The 23,634-nt window shown below is 56.5% G+C and overlaps 1 protein-coding gene and 1 non-coding gene across 2 annotated transcripts; both read left to right on the top strand.

The window, feature by feature from the left end:
* The first annotated feature begins 1,315 nt into the window (after positions 1-1,315).
* Positions 1,316-23,634, top strand: LOC118546314 (uncharacterized). Its single transcript, XR_013449784.1, has 4 exons — positions 1,316-1,985; positions 5,722-5,885; positions 6,254-6,434; positions 23,529-23,634. It is a non-coding gene; the product is annotated as an uncharacterized LOC118546314 (transcript).
* On the top strand, positions 12,300-16,895 carry TLR5 (toll like receptor 5). Its single transcript, XM_078076897.1, is given in 9 exon segments — positions 12,300-12,366; positions 12,764-12,948; positions 13,593-13,788; positions 13,791-14,186; positions 14,189-14,317; positions 14,320-14,401; positions 14,403-15,710; positions 15,712-16,028; positions 16,031-16,895. Coding segments are annotated over 9 exon segments (2,754 nt in total). The 3' UTR covers positions 16,105-16,895.

Genomic DNA, 23,634 nt, shown 5'->3' with positions numbered 1-23,634 from the left:
GCTTGGCTCATAAAAGCATAAAGACACTGGCTAACATGAATGAGCAGCACATCCCAGGAGGGTGTGGGGAAGGGAGGGACTCAGTGTTAGGACGCCCAGGGACTCCCAGAGCCCTCTCCTCGGTGCTGCTCCTGGCTCCAAGGGACACAGCCCCTGCTCCGTGGTCCTGTCTTTGGACAGATGAGGTCACTGGGGCGGTGACAACTCCCATGTGAATGGCCAGAACCTCTAGGTCTTCTCATGTGTGGCCCTTGAGTGAAAGCTCCCTTTCTCTTTCTTTGTGGCCCAGGAGGAGCTGGTGATCAAAGTCTTTGCTGCTCAGAGCTGAGGACTGTCACTTGATTTGTCCATTAAAATCCAGAGTAGCAGGGATACCTGGGGGGCTCAGATGGCTAAGCATCTACCTTCTGCTCAGGTCATGATCTCAGAGTCCTGGGATGGAGCCCCGCCCCGCCCCTTGCTGCTTTGAGTCTCTCAAGAGCTTGGAAATCTGGCTGGAGGTTTGGCCAAGGGGAGGGAGCACTGTGCGGGGAGTCCAGCGAGCTCCTCCTCGCCAGCTCGGCTGTGCCTTTGGACTGTTACTCCAGGTCTCCTTTGCACCATGGCAGGAGGGTCGGCCGTGCTGGCCTGGATGAGCCCAAGGACAGTCCTGGGGCAGCCCCTTCCCCTCGGCTCGAGGGAGCGTAAAGCTCCCAGCACCCACGCGTCCCAGCCTCCCGCCCCCCAAGCCCACAGGTACCCTACATTCTTCCTCGTCCCCGCAGCCGCAGAGCCTCTGGGGCGCATTCGAGGGGCCCTGGGGTTGGAGCAGGAGATCCCTCCATCCGTCAATGAACTTAAAGAGGTGACCCGAGCCGCGGGGCGGGGCTGGAAGATGGGCGGGACCTGCCCAGAGGGACAAGTGGGTGGGGCCTGGACGATGGGAGGGGGTGGGGATGAGGCAGGCAGGTGGGCGGAGTCGGAGCGGCCGGGGTGGACAGGTGGGCGGGGCCGGGGAAGGTGGACGGGGTCGACTGTGTCCAGGGGCGGGGATGGGGCAGGGCGGTGGGCGGGGCCGGGCAGGTGGGCAGGGATGAGGCAAGCAGGTGGGCGGGGCCTGGGCCGGTGTGCAGGCCCGGGGGGTTGTGGGGGGTTGCGGAGGCCGGGCAGGTGGGCGGGGATGAGGCAGGCAGGTGGGTGGGGCCGGATCTGTCCAGGGGCGGGGATGGGGCAGGACGGTGGGCGGGGTCGGAGGGGCCTGCCCACGGGCCTTCCGGGAGGAGGGGCTGGGAGGAGTGGGCGGAGGCGTGGGTGAGCCTTTCCTGGAGGTGAGCGCCGGGCCGCGGACGAGGACCCTGGGCAGGGGACGGGGCGGGGACCGGGCTGCTGGCGGGGTCGGGCGTCACCCCCACCTGGGGGCGTCCCGGGCCGCTTCGGGCTGTCCTCCCCGGACCCGCGGTGGCCGGCGGGCGGCCCACCGCGAAGCCCCGGCTCTGACGAGGTCCCTTGCACCCCACCTTTGGAAAGCTGTCAGACTTTGTCACTTTCGCTTTCGTCCCCACCCCCCAGGGGGCAGGTGGCTTCACTGTCTTGGAAAAGGGAGACAGCCACGCCCGCGGGGCCGTGGAAATCTCAGAACGCTGCCCAGCTGCCAGACCACAGGCCTGAGCCCGCCCACCCAGAGCACCGGGAAAACAGCCTCCACGGTCAATATTTTTTTTTTTTTAAGATTTTATTTATTTATTTGAGAGAGAGAGAATGAGAGAGAGCACATGAGACGGGGGAGGGCCAGAGGGAGAAGAAGACTCCCTGACGAGCAGGGAGCCCGATGCGGGACTCGACCCAGGGACTCCAGGATCATGACCTGAGCCGAAGGCAGTCGCTTAACCAACTGAGCCACCCAGGCGCCCTCTCCACGGTCACTATTGTTGGCCTTTACGTTATAAACAATCTGCCGATGAAGACAGGGGAAACCACGGCTGGAATGACATCCTCCCAGGCGTGAGGTGGGTTCGGTTGATTTTCTTAGGGGGAGGGGTGCGCTGTCCCAGGAAGCCTACCCGCAGAGACCATGTTGGGTGGGAATCGGTGACAGGAACTTTCTCCTCCCTGTGGGTTAGCTATGAAGTCACTTAGTGTTTGAACACTCCTGTCCTTCACAGTGACCCACAAACAAGCAGCTTAATTAACCTGAGCATCCTTAGGTAGTGTCGCTATCAATATGATGCCCTGTTCTGACGTCAGGTACATCTGGGATGCCGTCCTCTTGCTCAGTGACTGGAAGAGAGCCCTGGGGATGCTGATGCTGGGGGTGGCCGGCCTGGGGAGCGTGGCTGAATCACTTCCCTGCGTTTACTCACCCTGGGTGAGCGTTGAGAAATCTGTCCAGGACCCCTGGATCCCTGACTTGCTTCACCCTTGTTCTCGTGGGTAGAAGACAGTGGCCAGCAACTTCCCGGTATGGCGGGCACAGCGAGTTACAGGGGACATGGTGGGGCAGGGCCCTGGTAGAAGGTCTGTGGTGCTAGACACTAATCCCTTAATTGTGGGATTGTGGGCAGGTTCCATGGGGTTCCAGAGGAAGGGCCCAGGCCAAAACTAATTACTGAGCACATTGTAAAAATCACCTCAGCCTCCGTGGCCCTCCCAGCCTAAGTGCTGTCACGTGATCATCCTGAGCATGTCAGCTCTAAGCAGAGCAGGGAGTGCTTAGATTCCACTGTCTGAATACAAAGCTGACCCTGCCAGGTTTTTTGGTTTTGTTTTCTTGGAAGAAAGGCTTCTCAGGAAGTTGTGTCCAGCATCACAGAGCCTTCTTTGTTGGTTTGAGAGCACTGGGAAGTTCAGCTTTGCTGAGTGTTGAAAGCAGAATAGGCCTGCTTGTTTGTTTCTGCACGCTCACAGACTCAGCAGAAAGCCCTGCGATGTGCAGTTCCTGGGTCCGGATGTGTGTGACTGACTCCACCCCACCCGGAATGAAGCCCAGCCTCCGGGCAGCCAGCCCAGGGCGGATTCCACCCTCTGGAAGCTCCCTTGGTCTGGGACGCTGGGCACAGTGCAGGAGGACGGGCTTCCAGCAGGGGTGTATTCGCCAGCCCCCCTGCCCCAGCTCCCAGTCCCTGCAGAGCCACCAGTGAAATCTTCCCTCCTCTGCGCCTGGCAGGGGAGAAGCAGGACCCCTCCTCCTGGCCTGACTCCCTCCTCACGCTCCCTTCTTAAGTGTTGTGTAATCTCTCCTCACATTTCCATTCCCCGTCAGTTTTCCTTCCCTGTGCCTCCCCCACAATTGCCTCAGTTTACATCACAATCCCGATGATTTTTGCAGCTCTGTAGCGCAGACTGTCAATACTTCAGGGGATGCAGGGTGGGGCTTCCCAGCTTTCTGCTCTGGTTGCCGCCCTTGCTGCTCCCCCCGGCCCCGCGTCCTGGCAATTTGCTTGGCCGTCAGCCTGGGGGCTTCAGCTGAGTTGCATTCAGGGAGGCTGTCAAGCCTCTGATGAATTTTCTGCAGACAGGGAGAGATATTCAGCTCCGTGGGGAGCTCTCAAGGAGTTGAAAGGTGTCGTGCCTTCAGCTGTTGTTCTTTAATAATCACCCACATGGAATTACTTTCTTCAATCAGATGTTTTAAGACTGTGCTAAGGAATGTATAATGAACAGACCCAAGAGAAGCCATTCTGTTGGGTTTTCAACATACTGTTTTCAGAATACCAGTGCCTCTGGATGCCGCAGTGGTTTGGGGGGACCACCACCTGAAGATACTAAACACAGTCAGGCGAGATTTTACATAATTTCCCATGAGTGCAGAAAAGGGAAGCATCAGATCGCCCCGGCATAGGGAGAAACTCCGTTTCCTCCGCAGTGTTCCCCTTCAGTGGTTCCTAAAGGGAGTGCGTTTCCCGCGAGGTGCACTTGGATAAATGATGTCTGTGTACTTAAGCAAGAAATATTAGCGGGTTACGCGTGCGTCAGTAACCGGTTTCTCTGGGTCGGGCACTGGAGTGTCCCTGGGGAAGTAGAAACTGTTTCTGTGGCTAGTGTAGAGATGATCGCACTGGTGCTCAGACAGGCTAGGCACTTGCTCGAGGTCACACATCCATTAAACTGGGAGCCAGGACTTGAATCCAGCTGCAAACTTAGTCCTCATTCTGATTCCCCCACCCATCAAAACAGATGCAGAGCTCCGAGCGCGCGTGGGTGGGGTGGATAATCCCTTCTGAGCCCCGTGCGCTTGGGAAGAAGACGACCCGGTCCTGGGCGAGCCCCGCTCCCGGTGCGCCCCCGCTCCCCGTGCGCCCGCGGATTCCGCCCTCTGCCGCCCCCTGCCCGTCGGCTGGGGGAGCGCCCCGCGCACCTGTGTCCGAGGTGCATGTAAACCCGCGTGGCCTGTCCAGCCCCCTCCTCAGAGGGTTCAACTGATTTCCGTTAGCAACCATCTGATGCTACACCCTCCAGGGCTGAGAAGAGTTGGGGTGAATGTAGTAACGTGGCCCCTTCTCAGAAGTGATTGGGCAGCATCTGGTCAGCAGTGAGCAGTGACCGAGGACAGGTCACTATTCTTGCCACTCAGGCTGCGGTCGGTGAACCCTCCGGGTCAGGATCACCGGGAGGCTTGCTCCAGAGGCAGAGTCTCAGCTCCCAGCCCAGATGCTGGCGAAATCTGCTTTTCAGCAACATTTCCCAGTGATTCCTGTGCAGAGCGCCCTCTCTGTTACCTGTTACACCTGTTTCCTGGTGTATTCCATCTGGGGTTTTTTGGAAGATCAGAATGAGGACTAAGTTTGTAGCTGGACATAAGCCCTAGCCCCCAGTTTAACGGACATGTGACCTCTAGCAAGCGCCTAGCCTCTCTGAGCACCAGTGTGATTACCTCTGCAGCGATGCACAGTGCCAGACAGTTCTCCAACTGGCAAGACCCCTCGTCCTCCATCTATGCCCTGAGGATTTCCTAGTCAGTGTCCCCTCAGTCAGCCCTAATTTACCTAGCCGGACTGCTTAGAAACGTCACACTCTGATGGCGACCTTAGCCGTCTGCCCAGAAACCTGCAAGTCCCATGCTCACCGTGGGGCAGTGAGCGTTGTCCACAGCCCATGCTTGGTTGAGCCGCAGTCGCCAAATGCCCACCGTGAGGTCGTGGAAGGGACTTTCAGGTCCCACGGAGACCCTTCCTCAGCATCACAGTGATTTGGTAAAGAATGCATTTGATTGTGAAAGGGTAGAGTTTCCCTCTTGGAGTCACGGGGAGGCGAGTTGCCCTCCTGACTGGCTCTGATGCACACCTTCTGAACCAGGGGCTGAGCCTGAGATCTCCAAGAACCCTTTAGCTCTGAGGTTCCATGTGCCTTGACTCACAAAATGGTTTTGGTCTTTTCCAATTAAAATTCTGCTCCGTAAGAGACACACCTATAGTTTCAAAATCTTCTACAAGGACAATTGCTGCATGGCATAGAAAAACAGGTGCATGGGGGTGCCTGGGTGGCTCAGTCGGTTAAGCATCCAGCTCTTGGTTTCCGCTCAGGTCATGATCTCGGGGTTGTGAGATCAAGCCCCATGTCAGACTCTGCACTCATCAGGGAGTCTGCTCAGGATTCTCTCTCTCCCTCTCCCTCTGCCCCTCCTCACTGCTCATGCTCTCTGTCTCTCTAAATAAATAAATAAATAAATAAAATCTTCAAAAAAAAAAGAAAAACACGTGCATAACGTTTTCTGTTTCTCCCCTTTAATTAGCTTTTCTCCTTTAGGAAAACCAAAGCCCTTTCTCCTGATTCACCAAATTAACACTGACCACCCGCATCACTGATGAAGTTCCTATGGTCTCGGGAACAGAAGTTGTAGAACAGTTGGGGGACCTGGGCCCCTAGAATGGGGAGGACGTGTCAGGAGCTCCCTGTGTTAGGCCTGGGAGGTGAGTACTCCTAATGAAAATAAATCTTCAGAGTACTAGTGGGGAATATTACTGGGGTGTTTAAGTGTGCTACTTCAGGGATACGGCATGAATAAAAACCAGGCCCCTGCCCTCAAGAATTGTGCAGCTTCTGAGCAGAGCTGTGCTCTCTGGCTCCCTTGGGTAGCTGGGTGAGGGGTGTGTGTGTCAGTGGGGGACCAGCGGGGAGGTCCATGGGTTGCCCGGGCAAGGGGGCGGCACGGCCGTGACCGGAAGGGAGGGGAGTCGATGCTGGTGGTGTCCTGGGGTGAGCCTCGCAGGATTGGCCACCAGCTGCACCGAGGTCACACCGGAAGCTTCTCCCAGTTTGACCTCACCTACCTCACTAGGTTTGATGACTATGTACGCTGAAAACAGAAATACTCGACACAGGGTTGAGCCAGTTCGAAGGGCTCAGAATTTGGAGGGAGCGCCACAGATGCCCAGAAGGATATTTCCAGCTGCGTCCAGACAAGCAAGAAGAAGAAGGGACAGGCTCACTCTCAGACGCTGGTGGTGTAATGCTTACAGGTAAGTGTTCCCTGCCAGGAGGGATGTGCCCGTGTGCCCGGGACCCAGCTCCTGCCCAGACCAGGCCCTTCAGGGACTCAGAGAACGCAGACCAGCCCCCAACACTCTGGGGACCACGGAACAGGAGGGACGGCCCAGAGGCACGACGTGGCAAATTCACTCAGGGGACACCTGCCCACGTGGTATGTCCTGGCTGCTGGTGGCGTGGCAGAGAACCAAAGAGATAACACCTGTCCTCGGGAGCGGAATTCTGATTTACAGAAAGATGGCTTTTAGAAGGACGTGGCTCTCGAGACAGCGTGGCCTCCCTGGTGCCCCCTGGCAGGCCTGTGTCCGTGGGATGCCCTGTTCTGCTCATAAACACATGTGTCCTTTGACTCCACCCAGTGTCCTGGCCTCAAGCCTTCGCGCAAGGCAGACCCAGCCCTCCACACCCGCCTTCGGATTCAGTTCGGAATTTTCATTGCCACATGAACTCTGGAGAAACTCTCCCAGTCCCCATTTGTAGATGAAGTCAGTGTTTTTCTCAGCGAGTCCTCTGCAGCTGCCCGCAGTGGGCCGCCACCCACCAGGGAACCACCCAGCTCAGACTCAGGTGCCGCCCGGGGCCCAGGACCAGTATTGTCTGTGAAGGATCGAGGGGCCCCCCGGCCGGGCTAAGTGTGGAGACGCGCCCAGAGCTCACCCAAGCTTAGGCCAGCCGGTCTGCTGTCCTGGCCGTTAGCTCAAGAAAGGCACCTGCTCTGCTAACGGCTGGGATGAAAGCTAAGTGAATTTGACTCAAACGGGAGAGTGGCTGACCGTTTTCCCTCTGGTCTCGTTATCGTAATTAACATGCTTGGCAGGAGGGGGAGTCACGCCGCCCGTGCCGCTCCCGCCGCCCTCAGAGCCCAGACACCAGCTGGCTCACACACGTGGAATCACACCGCCTTTGGCCTCTGGGACTGGCTTATGTCACTGGGCACCATGTCCTCGAGGTTCGCTAGTCACACCAGCCGTCGGAGTCTCCTCCGTGCTAAGGCTGACTCGTACATTGTGTGTGCGACGCCTTTTGTCAACCTACTTGCCTGTCGGTGGACGCTGGCTTGCTTCCCTCGGTGGTCGTGCACATGATGCTCTTTCTGCGTTCCGTCCCCTTGGGAACACACCCACAGTGGGATTGTGTCCCGAGGCGGGCGAGTCGGCATGGCAGCTGTGAAGCTGGCATGTCCGGCATTCTGTGCTTGCAATCACCTGGAGCGATTTAGCCACTCCGGATGCCCCGCCGTCCCCAGACCGACTAAACCATCTCTCCAAGGGGACCCAGGTACCTGTACTGTTTTCATGTCCCCTGGCGATTCCGAAGGACGGCCGAGTTCAAGAACCATTCGTCTACACCAGGGAGTCTCCGGTTTGCGTGTACAGAAAGTTCACACGCTTGTTGAGAGTCCAGAGGCCTGTTGTAAGGCTGTGTCCTGTCCCTGGTCTATGGGAGGCCTGGACTTCCTCGCTCCCAGGCCCCCCGGCGACTCTGACCTGCAGCCCTGGTGAGACCTTCTCTGCTCGTCTGTCCTTCATCGAAGCATGAGCGCGCCAGGGCTGGGGAGTGGATCCACCCAGGTCCCTGAGCCTCTGGGACCCGAGTCCACGCTGGCCCCAGCGGGTCCCCAAGCCCGTCCTGCAGCCTCTCCAGGCTCTGCCAGAGGCTCGCAGACAGAACAGCAGCTCTATCCTCCAAACTGGCGCCGTTAGCCTTGAATTGAAGCATAGATGCTCTAACACGTGCTTTGAGTAACATGCTTGTTTAATCCACACGCTAGGAAATGTGAATTTCATGTGGGCTTGTGGGCATTTTCTTAGGTTTAAATGAAGAAAACTGGGCCCAGCTGAGCCACCTCATATGTGAATAAACACAACACACTTGAGAACCTGTCGGGGACCTCGGTTCCCCATCCACATCTGCTGTCACTGCTGTCCACCTGCTCCCAGGGATCCCCGCATCCCCTGCCTTGTGCAGCTCAGTGCAAGCCTGGGACTCGGGCTTGAGTGACCCTCAAGGTGAAAGCGGTCTCCTGCACCGTGTCTTTCATAACCATGTAACATCTATACGACTGCGCTACCTTCTCTTTATCAGGTTTTTTGGTGCCACCAGGGAAGATTTTGAGTGTTGGACACTAGCCTCCTTTCCCCAGAAGCCCCATTTTTGTCGTGTGAATTTGCGTAGCACGGGATTTGGGGGAAGGAACACGTATGTCACCTGATGCACTCACAGTTAGCAGGGTAAGCCGTTGTCCATCATCTGCTCAGTAACGATTCAGGATCGTGTGTCCGCTCCCTGCACCACTAGGTGGCCGCTCTCTGCAGCAGAGCTTGGGGAGACGTGAGCGCGTCCTCCGAGCCTTGCTCCACATGCATGCACCCCTCCCGCTCCCTCTGCTTCACCCCACGTGGGGACCCTTGGTCTTCTCTCTTGGATTGCCCAAAGTCCACACCCGCTCCCACCTGCTCCTGGTGCCGCCCACCGCCCGTGTCTCTCGCGGAGGTCTGACGGGGTCCGGAACAACTTCACAGCCTGGTTCTCATCGTTAGATTCGACACGCCCTACAACAGGACTTGTTCATATTTACTTCAACCCACGTGGGCTTCTGGCTCCCATTCCAGGACCCTCTGCTTGGGCGGTCGCGCCTCCCGGCACCCGTCCACTCACTTGTCCTGGAACTTGACCCCCCCGAGGCCCCCTTCAGAGGTAGAAATGTAGTGTTTCACACCTTTCTGTATTTCATATGAAAATCGGCCTGCATTGTATCTTTGTGATACAACCAACATAAGCCCAAATAATTTTCTTTAAAATCTGGCCTTACCCACCTCACTGTTTGTACATGGGCTTGACAGTTCAGCATCTTAGAGTGTGTTGTCTGGGGCTCCCATGTATCACTCGTTACTGCCACGAATTCAGGGCTGAGCCCCCTAGCCCAGGGTATGCATTTGGGGGTCAGCAAGGAGTCGTCTGTAAAAAGGCAAAAGTGAAACTAGGACATTCGACTGTTATTCTGAGCTGGTGTTCCCCCTTGTGTGTCTCTGCAGGGATTTTTCTGTCTGGTTATGTAAGATGAGAATTTGTTCTGATGTTCGAACAACTTGGGGCCGAGTGAGTTCTTCCTGCAAATACTGGCAGCTCAGTATCAGGATATGTTTATCTTACACTCACTTAAAATCCTCATTTGTGAAATCAAAGTTTCTATTCTGTTCTAGAACAAAGGTTGGCAAACTGTGGTATTTGGACTACAAAGCCTGAAATGTTTACCACCGGGCCCTTTGTAGAATGTGCTGGTTGTTCCTCGTGAGTGATGGGTTGGAAGGAGCAGCCGTCGGGAGGTCCATGAACCCTGGAAGCTGGGTCCTGATGCGCGTGTGCATCTTTGGAGGTCAAGGAATCAGAGCTATTGGAGTCTCAAAGTATTTAAGAACTACTGTAGAGTGTGGTCCCTGCACGTTGCTTTAGGGCCCCGCTCCCACCGTGAGACAGGAAGGCGGCTGGGGAGACAGAGTGTGGTCTTCCGCAACCACACGTCTCCCACATCCTCAGTGCTCTTCCTGCCCCCTTCAGAGCACCTTTGAGAATCTGTGTGTGTCTCCAGGAGGATCTCCCTCCTGAGAACCACGCCTCCCACCACGTGGCCCAGTGCAGGCCACCAGAGCTGCCCCAGATTCTGGAACTACAGCCCGGGACGCGTGCCGGGAGTTTGGAGCCTGATGCAGGTCGCCGCAGGAACCCGTGATCTCTCGTCCCGTCTCCGTGAAGGTGCCAGGCTGGTTCACTTAGGAATCGGGATGGCAGGGATGGTGTTGTCCCAGAGCCCGTGCCCTCTTGGGGGGCTGGGCCTGGCCTCTGGGGCTGCCGAGGGGCCATAATGCCACATCTGCCCGTTTCTGCTTTCTTTCTGACTAGTCTTCACTTTATCTACTGAGATCACTCTGAACTTGAATCACACTTCCTGGAACACAGGTGTGTCTTCCGTAAATACAAGGTCATTGGCTCCAAGGCCCACCTGAATCCAAAAGAAATTCACTGAGGAAGAAAGCAGCAGTTTTACTTTTGTGACTCAGTCTGATCATCTATGCGAGGGACAACCACACGCTACGTGGGTGGAAATAGTACGTAAGAATATCTGGCTTTAATCATCGCAGCGCCTACAGTGAATGTGGGAAGAAGGGGCTAGAAGCTTTACCTCAGGACTGCAGTGCTTAGGAAAGCAGCTTTTTACCACAAATGTTTAAATGACCAGACTTTTCCATTCTGAAATGGAATCACACATCTAATCTAATCTACCCATACACACAATTTTAAAGAAATCAATGTAATGCCCTAACAGGAATATCCAAAAAAATTAAAGGGGAAGTCATTTATGACGAATTAAATGAGCCCCACACTAGGAGGCAAAATGAGTGATTTGGACTCTCACACATAATAAGTTCAGGGTGCCTGGGTGGCTCAGTCGTTAAGCGTCTGCCTTCGGCTCAGGTCATGATCCCAGGGTCCTGGAATCGAGTCCCACATCGGGCTCCCTGCTCTGTGGGAAGCCTGCTTCTCCCTCTCCTACTCCCCCCGCTAAAATATTAAAAAAAAAAAAAAGAATAAGTTTGGATTTAAGAGACGTAGGAAAATATTTAATGGACGTTTCTTAAACTTTTTAAAAATTACATTTGACATTTAGAAATGAGGGCCGAATAAACTGGCTTACACGCATGCACACACATGCGTGCACACACGCACACTGGCGTGTGCGCACACACACACGTGCACACGTGGTTCCAGGCGCCCCCCCAGGGCCTTGGGCACCATGAAGGGATTTTCTGAAATGGTGAATAACTCCTCGTCAAGCTCCAGACGGAACAAGGTACGATCTTCCCTAGATTTACAAGGTGGTCATGTGCCTAGAAAACTCAGTATATAGTAAAACAGTGCAAGAAATACGTTGTTGGCCCCGAGAAAAGAGTCAGGCTCTGAGGTAGTTTTGAGCACGGTTTTAGCTTCCAGGGCCGCCTGGTGGGACATCCTCCAGCCGCGGGCGCCCAGCGAGCCTCCCCGCTCGCTGGGGGGCTCCCGTCACCTCCTCTCCATGACCAAAACACCCCGAAACCCCCCGCGCGCTCACAGGATGCTCCGGCAGAGGCAGCGTCCCCGTTGGGAGCCCCTGTGCTACACGGGATGTTTTGTGGATAAAATGCAGTTTCCTTCTTACCAGAGACAGTTCCTCCAGCAGATCGAATGCCCTGACGTTTCGCTGGCAGGGTGACTTACTCCACTTTGTATTTCCTTTCTGGCGGCACGCACCCTTCCCCACGCCTGTTGCACTGATGGAGAAGGTAGCCGAGTCAGGGAGACAGACCACAGATAAGGAAACCAGAGGCTGCACAAGGTGATGAAGGGCTTGGGAAATATGCAGGGTGGTTTCAAGAGTCAGGGGACGGGGAGTTATTGCGAGTAGCGAGTGTGGGGAAGGCTCTTGAGGAAGTGTCCACGTGAGATCCAGCCATGTGAGCAGCAAACAGGAAGCAGCATGTGCCAAGGCCCTGAGGTTGGACAGAGTTTGGGGTGGCAGACGGGAGCCCCATGTGGTGGAACTGACACCGGGCCTCTCCGTTTCCTGTTCTTCCCTCGGGTCTCTGCTCAAATAAAGTATCATCGGGGAGGGCTTTCCTGGCTACTCTACAAATAGCCTCCGGCCCCCGCCCTGGCGGTCCCAGTGTCCATGTTGCCGGTTTACGTTCCTTCTTCTGTTGGGTGTCACCCCTTCCCTGCTTGCCTGCACTAGAACATAAGCCCCCGAGGACGAGCGTGGCCTGTTTGTTCACCCCTCCTGGGCCCCAAACAGCGCCCAGCACATGGCGGACGTGCAGCGCACGCTTGTCCCGATGATGCTGGGGAGGCAGGTAGAGCCAGACCACGGAAGTGAGAAGGAGGGAGCCACCTGGGGAATGCAAGGAGAGACCAGAAGTGAGTGGGGACAGGGGGGTCCCCAGGCCACGGACAGGGTGAGTGGCCCACGAGAGGTGCGGGGCCTCTGCTGCTGCCACCCCTGCCTCGGCCTCGGGTGCAAATGGTGGAGAAATGAGTAGCCCTGATCAACATTCTCGCCGAGTTCTTCCCCATGATTAGTAAATGCACGGTTCAAATGCTTGGGGTCAACGCCGGGTGCACGCCTACTTCTGATTTGCTATAATTTGTGTGTCTCAGCCTCAGGGTTTCCATGGAAACCCCACCACAAATCAGCCCCAAGGCGGAACAAAGCCTCTGCAGAGCCGTGGGCCAGCCCCATGGGAAGCTGTCTCCGTGGCCACGGGTTAAGGCTCTGTGCAGACTCACACCTGCTTCCTGTTACCCCCTTCCTTCGCACCATTCTCCATCCTCCGAGCCACGGGGTCCTTCCTTTCCTCTGGAGGTTCCACTCAGAGCAGGCTGAATGCGCCCCCGGCACGGGAGACGGGACACCTCACCACCCAGTGCAGCGCTGGGGACACAAGCCAGACGCAGGTATGGACGCCCTGTACTGACGCCCGCTCACGCCATCACACAGGCTGTTCTAGACCCGCCACGTCCGACGCTTCATGGAGAGTGACGAAAAGGGCGAGCGTTTTGTGTGATGCGACGTGCTGTGTGTGATCCCATGTGCCATGTGTGATCCATGTGCTGTGTGTGATCCCATTTGCCATGTGTGATATGACATGCCATGTGTGATCCCATGTGCCGTGTGTGTGGAGCGAGGGCAGAGGGGTAGATGGGCTTGTGCCCTGGCCAGGGCAGCTGGGGAGCAGCTGCGGAGCCGACAGCAGGTGAGGAAGGGTCCCTGGCAGGGGCGGGGGAGGGAGAACACAAATGTGTCTCTACCTGCTGTTTTCTTCAGCTTTCTCTGCAAACCTTGAATAAGTGATTGCATGAACTAATGAATGAGAAACAGACTGTTATAAAGATCAAGTACCTCTGAGGTACTTAGAACAGCGCTTACTACGCACTGTAAGAGCGAGAAGCGCTACCTACACCGACACGTCAGCCACGGCCACGGCCATGGGATCTGGCGGGGGCAGGTGCATCATGGGGGAGCCTCCGAGTCCTAGGGGCCCTGGTGCGATGCCTTGAGCTGGGACAGCTGTGTTTTCATCCTCCCTCCTTCCCTGCAGGATCATGGGAGGCCACCGGGCTTTCTGTTTGGGGTGACGCTTGCAGCTGGCCCTGTGCTTGCAATTCCTTCCTGTGCCTCTGACCGTCAGAGGGCCTTGTATCGCTCCTGCAACCTCACCCAGGTGCCTCCGGTCCCCAGCACCACCCAGACCCTCCTGCTGAGCTTCAACTACATCCGGACTGTCACAACCACATCCTTCCCTTCCTGGAGCGGCTGCAGCTGCTGGAGCTTGGGACTCAGTTTACCCCCTTCACCACTGGCAGAGAACCTTTCAGAAACTTGCCCAACCTGAGGGTCTTGGACCTGGGCAAGAGTCAGGTAGATTTCCTGCATCCCGATGCTTTTCAGGGGCTGCCCCACCTGCTTGAACTTAGACTCTTCCACTGTGGTCTGCCTGATAATATATTAAAAGATGGTTATTTCAGAAACTTAGAGTCTTTGTCTCACCTGGACCCGTCCAAGAATCAGATTCATGGCCTTAACCTTCATCCTTCATTCTGGGAATTGAATTCCCTGAAGTCCACTGATTTTTCCCTCAACCAGATCCCCACTGTGTGTTCACATGAGCTCCAGCCGCTGCAAGGGAAAACGCTCCCCTGTTAAACCTCACTGCCAGTCATCCATACAGCAGGGTCTCCGTGGACTGGGGCGCATGCATGAACCCGCTCACAAACACGGCCTTAGAAACCCTGGACGTTTCTGACAACGGCTGGACAGCGGACGTCATGGGAGCCAGATCTCCCTGGTTCTGGCCCGCCACATTATGGGGTCCGGGTTTGGCTTCCCGAACATCAGGGACCCCGACCGGGAGTGCGGCGCTGCGGCTGGATCTGTCCCATGGCTTCATCTTCTCCCTGAACTTCCGACTCTTTGAGGCCCTCAAGGACTTGAAGCTCCTGAACCTGGCCCACAACAAGATAAACAGGATTGCAAGAGAAGCATTTTATGGCCTCGACAGCCTCCAGGTTCTCAACCTGTCATATAACCTCCTGGGGGAGCTTTATAATTCTGATTTCTATGGACTCCCTCAGGTAGCCTCTATTGATCTTCAAAACAATCACATTGGGATCATTCAGGACCAGACCTTCAGATTCCTGAAAACATTATGTACCTTGGATCTCCGGGACAATGCTCTTAAAACAATTCCTTTTCTGCCAAGCCTAGACACTATCTTCTTGGGTAGCAATAAACTGGCAGCCTTGCTGAACATTAGACTTAAAGCCAAGTTCATCCACTTGTCATAGAACAGGCTAGAAGATCTGGATGATCTCTATTTCCTCCTCCATGTCCCTGACCTCCAGGTCCTCATTCTGAATCAAAACCGCTTTTCCTCTTGCGGCCGAGCTCATGGCCCAACAGGGAGCCTCAGCTTAGAAAAGCTTTTCCTTGGAGCAAACGTGTTGCCGCTTGCCTGGGAAACCGGCTTCTGCTGGGATGTGTTCAAGGGGCTCTCACGGCTCCAGATCCTGTATCTGAACAACTACTTGGCCTTCCTCCCGCCCGGGGCACTTAGTGACCTGACTGCGCTGAGGGACCTCGACCTCAACTCCAACAGGCTGATTCAGGCTCTTGCTCCTGGCGACTTGTCTGCTAACCTGGAGGTGCTAGACATGCCCAGAAACCAGCTCCCGTCCCTGGACCCCAACTTGCTGGCGTCCCTCAGAGCCGTGGACATAACGCACAACAAGTTCATCTGTGAGTGTGACCTCCATCCTCTCATTACTTGGCTCGACCAGACCAACGTCACTGTATTTGGGTCTCGTGCAGATATCTACTACACGTACCCCAACGCGCTCGCAGGGACGCCTCTCTCCTCTGTTTCCATGGAGGGCTGCGATGAAGAGGAGGTCTTGAAGGCCCTAAAGTTGTCCCTTTTCATCTCCTGCACGGTCACTCTGACTCTGTTCCTCGTGACCGTCCTCGTGGTCACCAAGCTCCGGGGGCTTTGTTTCATGTGTTACAGGGCTGCCCAGAGACTGCTGCCCATGGTCCACGCCGAGCGCTGCGAGTCCGACACGTACAAATACGAGGCCTACCTCTGCTTCAGCGGCAGAGACTTTGAGTGGGTGCAGAGGGCTCTGCTCAGACACCTGGATGCTCAGATTCAACCTTTGAAGGTGCTTTGAAGACAGAGACTTTGTCCCAGGGCGGGAGCACATCGCCGACATCAAGGACACCGTGTGGGGCAGCAGGAAGGTGGTCTGCCTCGTGAGCAGACACTTCCTCCAAGACGGGTGGTGCCTGGAAGCCTTCACTTACGCCCAGAGCAGGTGCGTGTCTGACCTGGACAGCGCCCTCATCCTGGTGATCGTCGGGTCCCTGTCCCAGTACCAGCTGGTGAAGCATCAGTGCATCAGAGGGTTCGTGTGGAAACGGCAGTACGTGAGGTGGCCCGATGTTCTCCAGGACGTTGGCTGGTTCCTTCGCACACTCAGCACATTCTGAAGAAAGAGAAGGACGCCAACACGGACAGTAGCATCCAGCTGCAAACTGTGGCGACAGTCTCCTAGTCAAGGAGCATTTCCAGCTAATCCCAAGCCACAGATAACTCTTACCATTTCAGGGTCCTGTTTTGGAGAGGTTTTTGGTTTTTTCCTACTAGGAAAACAACATAGCTCTTGATTCCCATAGCCGCAGGATGCCTGGTCTCACTGACCTGGAAATGGAAAGGAATCCTGTTCTCTCCAGTTGCACCGACCACAGGCCATGCCCTTGTCGTGGGAAGGGCCTGGGAGAGGGGTCCCAGATGGCTGCGAGCCTCCCTCTGGTGCTTGCTCTCGGTCGGCAAGGGGCGCCCTCTGCTCTGCAGAACAACACTGACGAAGAAACACAGAAAAGAGGGCGTGTTTCCTGCTTCTGCCACAGGGATGGTGCTGCTGCTCGGTGCCAGTCCCGCTCGGTCTGGGGCAAGCCGTGGCCCCACGGAAGCGGGCGGGACAGTACCTGGATCTCGTTGCAGCCGTAGCACTATCCCTGTTTCTTGTGAGCTCTTCTCCTTCGCACATGGCCTGCATTCCCCTCCATTCTCTCCCACACCCCGCTCGTCAGCTGCACACAGAGAGCCTGGTTCCAGGCCTCATTCTGCTGCTCGGGGGTGGCTGTGTGACTGTGAGTACATGACATACCCTCTCTGGGCCTGATTTCTCATCTGCGGGCCTGGTGCTATCTACCAAAGACGTCAGGCTTCTCAGATCTGCCCTGCTGTGGCCCCGAGGGCGTGCGCACACGGAGGGGCCTTCTGGAGGCAGTGGGAACTTCTCTGAAGTTGTATTTTTTTTATCTTAAATCTCTACATATTTTGCATTCTGTCTTTTTGCGTGTTTTTTAATACAGAAATGTTTTTCTGCAAAAGTACTAAGAAAATTTAAACCAAGGAAGGTGTGCCAGAATATTGCCCATGGCTTCATGCACAGCACCTCCAAACCCAGCAGCCCCACCTCGGCTGTCACATTTGAGGGGTGCCCCTAGGCCTGGGGCCCAGCGCTCCAAAATGTCCTTCCTGTCCCTGTGCCCCTGGCCCTGACTCCTCCAGAACACACATCCCCCCACTCCACCTCTTCCTTCTGGAACGTTCTCCCAGCTCTGCACCTCCATCCTTTATGTTCTTCAAAACCCAGCCCATGCAGCCTCCTGGGAGGCCTCCAACCCAGCATCCTCTCTCCCTTTTGTGCAAATTCTCGGCACCTTACCTGTTCTTCTAAAACGCACTTAACGACTTCCTGTGAGAGCCGTGAGCCTGTCTGGCCCCTGGCCCCTCTGGACTACAAGCTCCGCGGGCAGACCTTTCTTTGATGTCCCACCCTCACTGGCCGTCACAGACCACATATGGCTTGGGGAAGGAATTCCTTCTCTCTGTCCTCATCCCCATCTGCCTGGTGAATTTCCATTCCTGTAACCCTACAGATCTTTGTCACTGGCCTAGACTGTGAGCCCCTGATGGCAGGGACGTTGTCTTATTCATCACTGTAGCCTAAGCCCCATACAGTGCCTGGTCCATAGTACATGCTTAATAAGGGCCTGGTGCATGGATGAGGTGTGCTGCGACGCCCAGCATCCCTGGTGTCAGCGCCTGCTCCTGGGAGGTGCTGGGTGCTGGGTGGGGGGCAGAAGGGCTAGGAGCCCGAGGCTCATTTCAAACCATGCAGCATGGCGTGGGGCTCCTGGGTGGAGGGATGGTCACAGCTTTGATGAGCAGCCAGGGGTTGGGCTAGAATGAGGGGATGGAGAGATTGGATGGGGGCTGGAGGGGTGGAGGGATGGTGTGATGGAGGAATGGGGGATGGGGGATGAAAGGGTGGGGGGATGGAGGAATAAGGGATGGGGGATGAAGGGGTGGGTGGATGAAGGGTGGGGGATGGAGGGGTGGGGGATGGGGGATGAAGGGGCAGGTGATGGGGGTATAAGAGGATGGGGGATGGAGGGATGGGGGAGTGGGGGATGGAGGGATGGGGTTTGGAGGGATGGAGGAGTGGGGTATGGGGATGAAAGGGTGGGGGTATGGAGGAATGGGGGATGGGGGATGAAGGGGTGGGGGATGGAAGGATGGAGGAGTGGGGGATGGGGGATGAGAGGGTAGAGGGATGGGGTAGGGTGATGGAGGATGAAGGGGTGGGGGGATGGAGGAGTGGGGGATGGGGATGAAGGGTAGAGGGATGGAGTAGGGAGATGGGGGATGAAGGGGTGGGGGGATGTGGGATGGTGTGATGGAGGAATGGGATGATGGAGGGATGCGGTGATGGAGGGGTGGGGGATAGGAGGATGGGGGATGGAGGGATGGGGGATGAAGGGGTGGAGGGATGAGGACGGGGGATGGGGGGACGAAGGGATAAAGAGGGAAGACAGAGAGAAGTACTTCTCGTGAGTGTTATACTAGGACAACACCCCTCACACCAAGGCACTGCTGTAGGAACAGCTGTAACCAGGAATCAGGAAGACGGTAAAAGGCCATTGACTCAGGGCAAACCTTCCTGCCACATGGGGCAGCCATGCTTCTCCCCACGCTGCAGGAACCTGGTCTTGCATCAGGACCGTCAGGAAGGGTGCTCCCTTGTCCTGGCAGGGTGGGGGGCTCGGGGGGGGGCAGCGTTACCCCAGGTACCCCCTTGCTTTGGGTGACTGTCCCCATGACTGTTTTCCAAGCCAAAGCCAGACCTGTGAAGGACAAGGGTGAGCGTCTCTGTGGGAACAGTAGGTTGGGACATAAGGAGGGAGTCCATCCCACAACCCTTTCTTTTTTTTTTTTTTTAAAGATTTTTATTTATTTAACAGAGATAGAGAGAGAGCACAAGTAGGCAGAGCGGCAGACAGAGGGAGAGGGAGAAGCAGGCTCTCCGCCGAGCAGGGAGCCCGATGCGGGGCTCGATACCAGGACCCTGGGATCATGACCTGAGCTGAAGGCAGCCGCTTAACCAGCTGAGCCACCCAGGCGCCCCTCCCACAACCCTTTCTAATTCTCTTACTCAAAAATCCAAATAGCAGTAATTTTCCTAATCAAACACATTTAAAAAGCACCTTTTGACGTTTCTGTCATAGTTTATGGGGGGGCCTGTTCACAGCAGATGTCCCAGCCACTGTTGAACTCAACAGGCCACTCTAATTTATTCCTGAATTTCTCTTTTCTGGCAAAGACCCCAAACATTCCTCAGTTCTTTTCATTTGCCTTCCCTCCCATCAGCTGACCCAACAGCTGGAATTCTGTTTCAGGCCATTTTTCCAAGTGACGCTTCCCAAGACCTGGCAGGAGGAAAGCCTGGCCGGGTCACATTGGGACGGTGATGTGGGCGCCAGGTGGTCAGTGGAGAAGCTCCTTGCATCCCGCTGTCACAGCATCACCATCCGTAGAGAGGTCCCTTGGGGTCACTCTTAAGCGGGAAGAACTATAGTCTAAGAATGGGGAGAGCTTGCTGTATGTGAGACAGACTATTCTGGAAAAATCTAGACTCTTCTTCGGGGCTGCTAGAAACGTCTAAGGGAATCTGACTCATGGCTCCAAATACACTTGACTTTGAGTTTCCTCTCAACCACGTGAATCTGCAGTGAAGAACGTAGTCTCTACATGACGTGAAGTAGACATGGCTGAACGTTTGTAATCATGAAGTAAGTCTGTTGGGAGAACGGAAGAATAGGGAGTACACATGCTCGTCTACCACAATAAAAAATCGATACAAAATATCTGGAACGTTAAATCAAGAGCCAGCATTCTGCGTGTGTATTTAGAAACAGGGAAATGCCAGAAAAAAGAACTGGACAAGTGAGTGGTGATTGTCTGTGGGATTCCTGCTGCTTCCACGGGGATACGGAGCGAAGCTGGAGACGTGAGTGCTACGGGCAGGGCTTGCAAGGAATTTGCAGGCCCCGCTCAGGCACCGTGGTCCAGGCCACCAGGACAAGGCGGCTTTATTCCTGACTTTGGGCTGGAAATCGTGTTTCTTTTCCGAGGGCAGGCACCTCGCCTCCCCAGGAAGGTCGCCTCCCTGAGACACGATAAAACTCAGTGACATCATGTCTCATCCGGGCCCTGCAGGAAGCAGGTGTTTCGTCGGAGTTTTCCCGCTGCCCTGACCTGGACTTGCCACTCGAGCAGCCCTGAGGGCCTAACGCTTGAGGCTGCGTTCCTGGTTTTTCCGATGACCTTGGCCATCCTTGCTCCCAGCTCTCTCCCCGCTGCTGCTGTGTTATGCGGCCAGCATCGTCCAGGCCTGCAGGTCGTGCCAAGCCTGGAGAGGTTTGCAAAAATAAGTCACCAGGGTTGAAAACAAGAGGTTCTTTTTGGAGAGGGCCTGGAGGAAGACCTTCGGGCACAGGAGTCAAACAAAGGGAGGGAGGTGGGTGTGGGGCCACTGGCCCCAGAGAAGCGTCGTCCGAGGACGCGGCCGCAGAGAGCACTCTGCACGTGGCCCCCTAGTCAGCTGAGTGTGGTTGAACTGCTTGGAGTGCCAGGTTTGGGGTTTTTGTTGTTGATCGCCCCCCACCTCCAAATTAAAAGAAGCAAGGAGCGTGGTTGTTTACAAAATAACTGCGTCGAGGCCGGGTGGAGCCCGGGGAGCACATGGGCCACCAGCTTTCCGTGGCTCCATGAGGCTGGACACCCGCCCCTGGGCTCTGGGGCAAAACCAGCCCGTTTTCTGAGACGGAAACCCATGGGTTGTTCTCTTTCTAACACAAACATGGATCCCACGTGGACACGTCAATGCATTTGCACAAACGTCTGCACCAGTGTGATCTCCTCCTCGTCAGGACGGGGAGTATTTCCGTCGCCTCGAGAGTGGCCTCCTGCCCCTTCCCTGCGGAACCCGCCACTGCCCCACCGCAGGCGGCCAGGGTCAGGGTTCCCACCAACACGGGGGAGCTGAGCCTTCTAGAACTTCGTGTAAATAGGCATTCAGTTAACCCCCTGCATCTGGCTGGACACTGAGCAGTCTGCTCCTCTTCACGCATTTTATGGATTCACGAGCAGGTGTTTGTGGCTCCTCCCGCTGAGGCTCATCCTCACCCACAGAACGAACGGGGGTGCTGTGCGCAGAGCTGGTGCGGCCGTTCCCTCACAGCCTCCTGTGCACCTGCTCCCGTCTCTCTGGGGTAAATAACGGGGGTGAAGGGGTCGCAGAAGAGTGTCTGCCCGGCACTTTCCAGAATGGCTGTGACGGCTTTCACGGCTGCCAGGACGTGAGGCTCTGCGGGCCCTGCAGCCCCCAGCCCATGGCGGGCACCCTCCCACCTGCATTTTCCTGCCGACCCTTGTGGGAGCACCAGGGCAGTCAGGAGCCGGGTGGCCAAGGGTGAAGGCCCAAAAGGCTGCTGGGGGCCACTCTGCGAGGCACCTGGGTCGCATCTGCCGCCCGCCCGCACCCGCCGCGTCTGGGCTCCTTGCAGTGGCCCCGAGAGCGGGTGGCGGGCGGGCACACTCCCAGGCATGGCCCCAAACACCTTCCACACATTCACAGGAGGAAACGCAGACCCATGAGGGATGAGCAACCTGCTCAGCTAGTAAGTCGTCCACCCCGGGGTTCTTCGGACTCTGCTTCTCCGTAGCCACTGAAAGTCCCCGTTCTCCCCCCAGTGTGGCAGCTCTCTGTGCAGGGACCTTGTTCTTGCCCCCGCCACGGAGCTGTCACCCTGTGCGGGGACAGACCCCTCCTGTCCTTTGCCAACTGGGGACACATCCTGAACCAACACGCTCCGGACAAGCCTGTGCCCCTTCCCCGACGCCCCGGAGGCCGAGCCTGTGTGGCCACAAGGGGCCCTTCACTTCACGACGGCTCAGGGGAAACTCGCACAGAAGGGAACGGACGAGGGTCAGTCGTGGAGTGTTGTAGGTTCAGTTCTGTCCCCTTGGTAGCTCGTGTGCTTCAGACCCAAACCCAGTAGCTCAGGCGTCACCGGATGTGGAGACCCGCTTATTGCAGATGGAATTACGGTCCTGCCCCCCTTGTCCACGGGGCACACATCCCACGAGCCCCAGTGGACGCCTGAGCCGCAGACAGGACTGAACCCCATCCGACTAAGCGTTTCCTGCACAGAGATGCCTGTGGTCAAGTTTCACCGAGAAGTTAGGCTGGTAAGCGATTAACAGCAGTGACTGACGGTCCGAGCAACAGCTAGGCACGGAAGTGTCACAGCGTTAGGGACGCTGGGTCCTTCTGACAAGCTGCTTCCCGACCACGGTCGACCTCACAACTGAGACGCGGGAAAGGGACCTGGCGGGACTTTTGTAGTTTGAAGGGATGGCCGTGGAGCAGGGCGGGCGCAGGGCCTGGGCTCTGTCTCCACGAGGGGGACTCTGGACGCAGACGCTCCGCGGGGAGAACTGTGTGCGCAGGTTCTAGCGGCGGTCAGGGCAAGGCGTCTACGCCCCGGAGCACCCAAGATGCCGCGAATCGCCAGAAGCCGGGGACGGCGCAACACAAGGTGTCCCCCGGCCTGAGAGGGAACCCGCTGTGGCCACCGTGCGTGGCGTCCAGCCTCCGGACTAGACCACAGAAGTCTGTTGTGTAAGCTGCCCAGTTTGCGGTGATTTGTTTCGGCAGCCGTGGGGGTGGAGTGGCGCAGGGCGGTCGGAGACGTGCCTAGCCCGCCGGACAGCAGACAACAAGAGTGTCTGTGGTCAGACAAGAATATTCCCTTGACTTCGGTGCCATCCGTCACGGAGCATCAGTCCCGGGTGGACACAGAAGCTGGGCCCCGGGGCTGTGGGTGGCCAGGAGGCACCCGCAAGGTGGAGGCGGTTCCTGGACCAGTGGCTCTGGGCTGTGAGGGGTCCTGTCACCCCACATGCGCACCCTCGTGGGGCAATGCCTACGCCGGACGCTGGGACAAGGTGTCCATGGGGTCTGACCCACCCCGACACCTGCCCCACGCCCTCCAGCCCATAACTGGGGGAGACCGAGGAGGAGGACACATTCCCACCTATCCCTGTGACCTGGCACCCAGCCCTCTGTCACAGAACACATGGCCCCAGGCCCGATGCTGGGGCAGGTGGGACAGCCGAGGCGCCACACCCGTCACTCAGAGCCGATGAAGCTGCTTTTCAATCCCACGTGGGGCCTGGACTTAATCTGTGACTTTGGGGCCAATCAGCGAGCTCTTCTGAGTTTACGTTTCCTCATTTGTTTTATGGGACGAAGAGTAGGGTTTTATGATGTTATCCAAGCCCGTCTGGATACTTGGCATCTCGCTTGGGTGTGGCGACCCTGGGGATCTTCACTAGTTCTGCTTCTGCCTCTCCTGAGACATACGTTCCCCGTTGGTCGGTGTCTGCTGCCGGGGACAGCCGGGTCCTCTTCCTGAGCACAGTGGCCCCTTTGGGACTGTCAGGGACCAGCCCATGGGGATGGCAGCAAAACCAGTGGGCCACACGTGCTCCCTCCTCCCGTCTGCAGTCTAAAATGTGCTTGTGTTTGTGGTAAGGAAGCTCTGCTCTTTTCCTCCATTTTAGAACTTCCTGCGTATCTGAGGATGGACCCTCCTGTGTATTATGTTCTTCAGGAAAAACAGTGGCATTTCGAAGGCCCTCTCAGCCACCCCGCTTCACCCTCACAGTA

The sequence above is a fragment of the Halichoerus grypus genome, chromosome 7 (genome assembly GCF_964656455.1).
Source record: "Halichoerus grypus chromosome 7, mHalGry1.hap1.1, whole genome shotgun sequence".
Lineage (NCBI taxonomy): Eukaryota > Metazoa > Chordata > Mammalia > Carnivora > Phocidae > Halichoerus > Halichoerus grypus.
The sequence above is the reverse complement of the archived record's forward strand: the minus strand, read 5'-3'. Positions and strand labels throughout refer to the sequence as shown.